Source organism: Cyprinodon variegatus, unplaced genomic scaffold (genome assembly GCF_000732505.1).
Source record: "Cyprinodon variegatus isolate N-32 unplaced genomic scaffold, C_variegatus-1.0 Scaffold1672, whole genome shotgun sequence".
NCBI classification, from domain to species: domain Eukaryota; kingdom Metazoa; phylum Chordata; class Actinopteri; order Cyprinodontiformes; family Cyprinodontidae; genus Cyprinodon; species Cyprinodon variegatus.
The window spans coordinates 26,255-30,968 of record NW_015152125.1 but is presented as its reverse complement, the minus strand read 5'-3'; the positions used below and the strand labels follow the sequence as shown (position 1 = coordinate 30,968).

Sequence of the window (4,714 nt, the reverse complement as noted above, 5' to 3'; positions counted from 1 at the left end):
GTGCTGGGACCGGACCGGACCTGGGTGCTGGACCGGACCGGACCTGGGTGCTGGGACCGGACCGGACCTGAGTGCTGGGACCGGACCGGACCTGGGTGCTGGGACCGGACCGGACCTGGGTGCTGGGACCGGGCTCGTGGACAGCCATGCAACCGATACCAAAAACAAGTCGCATCATACAGCTTGGTACCAATGTCATCTGTCAGAGTGATGAGAGTGCTTAGATTAAAAACTAAATATAATATAATATTCAAAGCACATAAAATATAAACCCATATATATGAGACCCTGAAGCAGCAGAACTATGAATGAACACGTGTGAAAGTCGGACCCATTAGCAGCAAACATCAGAAACATCTGATCGGGGGAATGTCCGATGGAGGAACCTCAGGGAGCCTCAGAGCAGCTCTGGCTGTGTTGCCGTGGTAACGGCGACCTGGAAGCGTTTCCATCAGTGTGACGCTGGTTCTGCAGGTGCCGAGTGCTCTCAGGATGAAAGTGGAGCCGCTGCCATTCTTGCTGTCCAGATGGACGACTTCCTGCAGGGCGCGCCCATCCAGTACCGCGAGGTCCAAGGTCACGAGTCCTCCACCTTCAGCGGGTACTTCAAAACGGGCCTCACCTACCTGGTAACCATGGTGACCAAACACACACCTTCTGTCAGACGTCACTTTGGCTTTGATTGCAATTCCTGTTTGTCTTCCTGCAGAAAGGAGGCGTGGCCTCAGGGTTCAACCATGTGGTGACCAACGAGGTGGACGTTCAGAGGCTGCTCCAGGTCAAAGGTCGGCGTGTCGTCAGGGCAACAGAGGTTCCGGTCAGCTGGGAGAGTTTCAACCAGGGAGACAGTTTCATCCTGGATCTGGGACAGGTAGGGACAGATGGTGACAGGTGGTGTACCTGGACAGAGGGGACGGATAAACCTTCTTATGTCCCCACAGGAAATTATCCAATGGTCTGGTTGCCATAGCAACGTGTTTGAGAAGCTCAAGGCCACCAAGGTGAGTGGTGATGTCACACAGCGGCGTCATTCTGATGTCATCAGGCTGACCGGCTGATGCATTGACAGGTCTCTAAGAGTATCCGTGACAACGAGAGGTGTGGGCGGGCCAATCTCCAGGTGGTTGGTGAAGGCGAAGAGCCAGAGAAGATGATAGAGGTAACCAGATCAGCAGAACAGGTCTAACTCTGAGCCAGGGTCAAAGGTCACCGGAGGGTCCAGTCTAGAAGGTTCAGTGAGACCAAGTGGACCGCGGTCCTGAACCTGATCCATGGAGGACAGGAGGTAAACCATTTCCTGTTTCTCCTCTCATCCGTACGATCAGATTCTGGGAGAGAAACCGGATCTTCCCGAGTCCCACCAGGAGGACACCCAGACGGACGTGTCCAACAGAAAGGTGGCCAAGCTCTACAAGGTACCTCGGCTAAGGTTCTCTGGGTTCCAGTCGTGATGTCACTTCCTTTTTCCCCTAACATTTGTTCTGGTTTGTCCCGCCGTCCCTTCAGGTGTCCAACGCCGGGGGGGACATGGAGGTCACCCTGGTATCAGAGCAGAACCCGTTCCCCCAAGATGCCTTGGAGTCCACTGAGTGTTTCATCCTGGACAATGGAACCAACGGACAGATCTTTGTCTGGAAAGGTCCGACTCGGTTCTGGATGGGATCGGCTGCGTCCTCTGGACGAGAAGAGGGCGGTGCTCTCTGAGCAGCACTCACCTGAGATCACCTGTTGTCTGTTTGCAGGAAGGGATGCTAACAGCGATGAGCGGCACGCCGTCCTGCAGAGCTCAGAGAAGTTCATCCAGCAGATGAACTACCCCCCCTACACCCAGGTGACCGCCTCAAAGGGACCCTCTCCCGCCACCTTAGAGGGAACCTAAGAGTATCTGTGTCTCTGCCCCCCCTCAGGTCCAGGTCCTTCCCGAGTACGGCGAGACCCCCCTCTTCAAGCAGTTCTTTAAGGACTGGAAGGACGCCGATGACACCGTTGGCATGGGAACGGCCTACGTTTCCAATAAAGTGGCAAAGATCCAGAAAGTAGGTCGATCTGGTTCAGGATCTGATCCAGTCCGTCCTCAAACGGGTCGTTAATGGACCTCTTCTGATTGGACAGGTACCGTTTGATGTGTCAAAGCTGCACCAATCAGATTCCATGGCAGCTCAGTACGGGATGGTGGACAGAGGAGACGGAGACAAAAAGGTGAGAGCTGTCCCTGCTTGACCGGAGTGGTCCATAGCTGGTACCGGTCTGCTCCTCCGGAACCAGGACACCTGGAATGGTTCTGTTACTGTGGATCCCGCTGAAAACCGAGAATCCAGAGATGAAGCTCTCATCTTAGAATAGGATTCTAGATCCGCCCTCGTGGGAGGATCTAGAATCCTAGATCCGCCCTCATGGGAGGATCTAGGATCCTAGATCCGCCCTCATGGGAGGATCTAGGATTCTAGGAGATCAGGGGTCCTGAGTTTGAAGATGCGTAGATTTTCTGCTAAATCCCATTCTACTGTAGAATATGACAGATTACTGGATTAAGGACATTTCTATTATACTACTTTATCACATTAACATTTTTGAGAAGTTGGAAACAGTTGCTTTTTATTTCCCAAAGGGAGGAGGAGAGATTGGAGATTTCAGCTGCCTGAAATAATCCGTTCCTCTTCCATAAGATGGGATTAAATGAACTCACCTGGAATTCTTTAACCGTGTTTATTTCTCTCTTCATTAAACACCAAACTGTGGATTTGGTGATTTGGCCGATCCATTTAAAATCTGCTGCGGAGCCTCTGGACTCCTAAAGCTGTCAGCGATGAGGGAAAAACTTCTCCTTCTGCTGGAACGCTGCAGGCTGCCACCATCTGGTTGATTCCAGTACTGCACATCTGACTCAGATCTGGGGCTCTTGGGGAAACATCCGGGGCTGTGGCCCAATTAGCCCCCCCTGGATCCGCCTCTGGTGGTGGGGATTTAATGACGGAGGGTTCCTACCCAGGAACCGGGTCAGAACGCCTTTGATATGAACCCAGTTGTGGGAAATTGAGCGGTTTGTGTCTGCGTGCAGATCTGGAGGATTGAAGGATCCGATAAGGTTCTGGTGGACCCGGCTTCCTACGGTCAGTTCTTTGGAGGAGACAGCTACCTGATCCATTACCAGTACCATCATGGTGGCAGGCAGGGTCACATCATCTACATCTGGTGAGGCCCCCGCTACACTGGACTGGGTCTGTCCCACAGCTCCACCTGCTGGTGAGTGAAGATAACCTGTCCTCTGCTTCCTCTGCAGGCAGGGGGCGGAGTCTAGTCAGGACGAGACCGGGGCTTCGGCCGTTCTGGCCATCCAGCTGGACGACGAACTGGGAGGTGGAGCAGTCCAGGTAAAACAACTGGGAACGCTGGTCCCACTGGTGCGCTTTTCACCTGAACCCTGATGACTGGGAACCTTCTGCACAGGTGAGGGTTGTTCAGGGCAAAGAGCCCCCCCACCTCATGAGCATGTTTGATGGCAAACCAATGGTGGTCTACAAGGGCGGGACATCCAGGGAGGGCGGCCAGTCTGCAGCTGCAGAGACCCGTTTGTTCCAGGTCCGAGCCAATCCAGCAGGAGACACCAGAGCTGTGGAGGTGAGATGACTAGGATGAGACTAGGATGTGACTAGGAAGGGAGTAAGAAAAATACTCATATGAGCAGCTTTATTAAAACCCAGCAGACGTCCTCCTGCCGGCCGGAAGGTAACGACTGGATTTAAGGCGGAGCTTTTGGTTTATTATTTCCCTCTTTTCCAGTTTTTGGTTTAATGACCTGCAGCTGTTGCCGTAGCGTCAGGTTAGAGTCCTTCTCAGGTGAACCAGCTCTCTATCAGCCCGTTGCTCTGCTGCCCCCTACAGGTGGAGCCGTCCTCCTCCTGTCTGAACTCCAACGATGCTTTCCTCCTGGTGTCCTCCTCTGGATCCTGGCTGTGGAAAGGGAAGAGCAGCAGCTCAACTGAAGCTAAAGGAGCCGCTCATCTGTCCGAGATCCTCCAGGTGACTCCCACCCAGCTGGAGGAGGGGGGGGAGGAAGGTGAGGAGGAGGCAGAGTGAATCTTCTGGAATGACCTGAGCAGGATGATGGCAGCTTCCTGTCTGCTTACAGATGGCTTCTGGGAGGCTCTGGGAGGAAAGGACGACTACTGTCACTCTCCTCGGCTCAGCAACTCCATGGATGCTCATCCTCCTCGTCTGTTTGCCTGCTCCAACAAGTCCGGAAACTTCCAGGTAGGTCACATGGGCTGCGTCCCACCGCCCACCCTGACCTCTGACCCCTCCATCACGACATAAAGAACTGACCGTTCAGATACTTCATCACTACAGTCAAGGTGCATTGTGGGCAATTTCCACTGGACTACTTTTCCACCCAGTGTCACTACACGATCCGTCCCTGAAGCATGATCGATCCGTCCCTGAAGCACGATCCGTCCCTGAAGCACGATCCGTCCCTGAAGCACGGACGATCCGTCCCTGAAGCACGGACGATCCGTCCCTGAAGCACGGACGATCCGTCCCTGAAGCACGGACGATCCGTCCCTGAAGCACGATCCGTCCCTGAGGCACGATCCGTCCCGGAAGCACGATCCGTCCCGGAAGCACGATCCGTCCCGGAAGCACGATCCGTCCCGGAAGCACGATCCGTCCCGGAAGCACGATCGGTCCCTGAAGCACGATCGGTCCCTGAAGCACG

The 4,714-nt window shown here is 54.3% G+C and overlaps 1 protein-coding gene across 2 annotated transcripts in view; it reads left to right on the top strand.

The window, feature by feature from the left end:
- Positions 1 to 4,714, top strand: part of LOC107104261 (gelsolin-like) — a 13,088-nt gene that overhangs the window by 6,883 nt on the left and 1,491 nt on the right. For both annotated transcript variants that reach the window (XM_015404230.1, XM_015404229.1), the window contains exons 3-16: positions 475 to 629; positions 710 to 871; positions 942 to 1,001; positions 1,070 to 1,159; positions 1,326 to 1,415; positions 1,507 to 1,639; positions 1,743 to 1,831; positions 1,908 to 2,036; positions 2,113 to 2,199; positions 3,059 to 3,192; positions 3,281 to 3,371; positions 3,448 to 3,618; positions 3,883 to 4,057; positions 4,130 to 4,251. In XM_015404230.1, the coding sequence (XP_015259716.1) occupies positions 475 to 629; positions 710 to 871; positions 942 to 1,001; positions 1,070 to 1,159; positions 1,326 to 1,415; positions 1,507 to 1,639; positions 1,743 to 1,831; positions 1,908 to 2,036; positions 2,113 to 2,199; positions 3,059 to 3,192; positions 3,281 to 3,371; positions 3,448 to 3,618; positions 3,883 to 4,057; positions 4,130 to 4,251 (1,688 nt within the window). The remainder of the gene's footprint in view (positions 1 to 474; positions 630 to 709; positions 872 to 941; positions 1,002 to 1,069; positions 1,160 to 1,325; positions 1,416 to 1,506; positions 1,640 to 1,742; positions 1,832 to 1,907; positions 2,037 to 2,112; positions 2,200 to 3,058; positions 3,193 to 3,280; positions 3,372 to 3,447; positions 3,619 to 3,882; positions 4,058 to 4,129; positions 4,252 to 4,714) is intronic.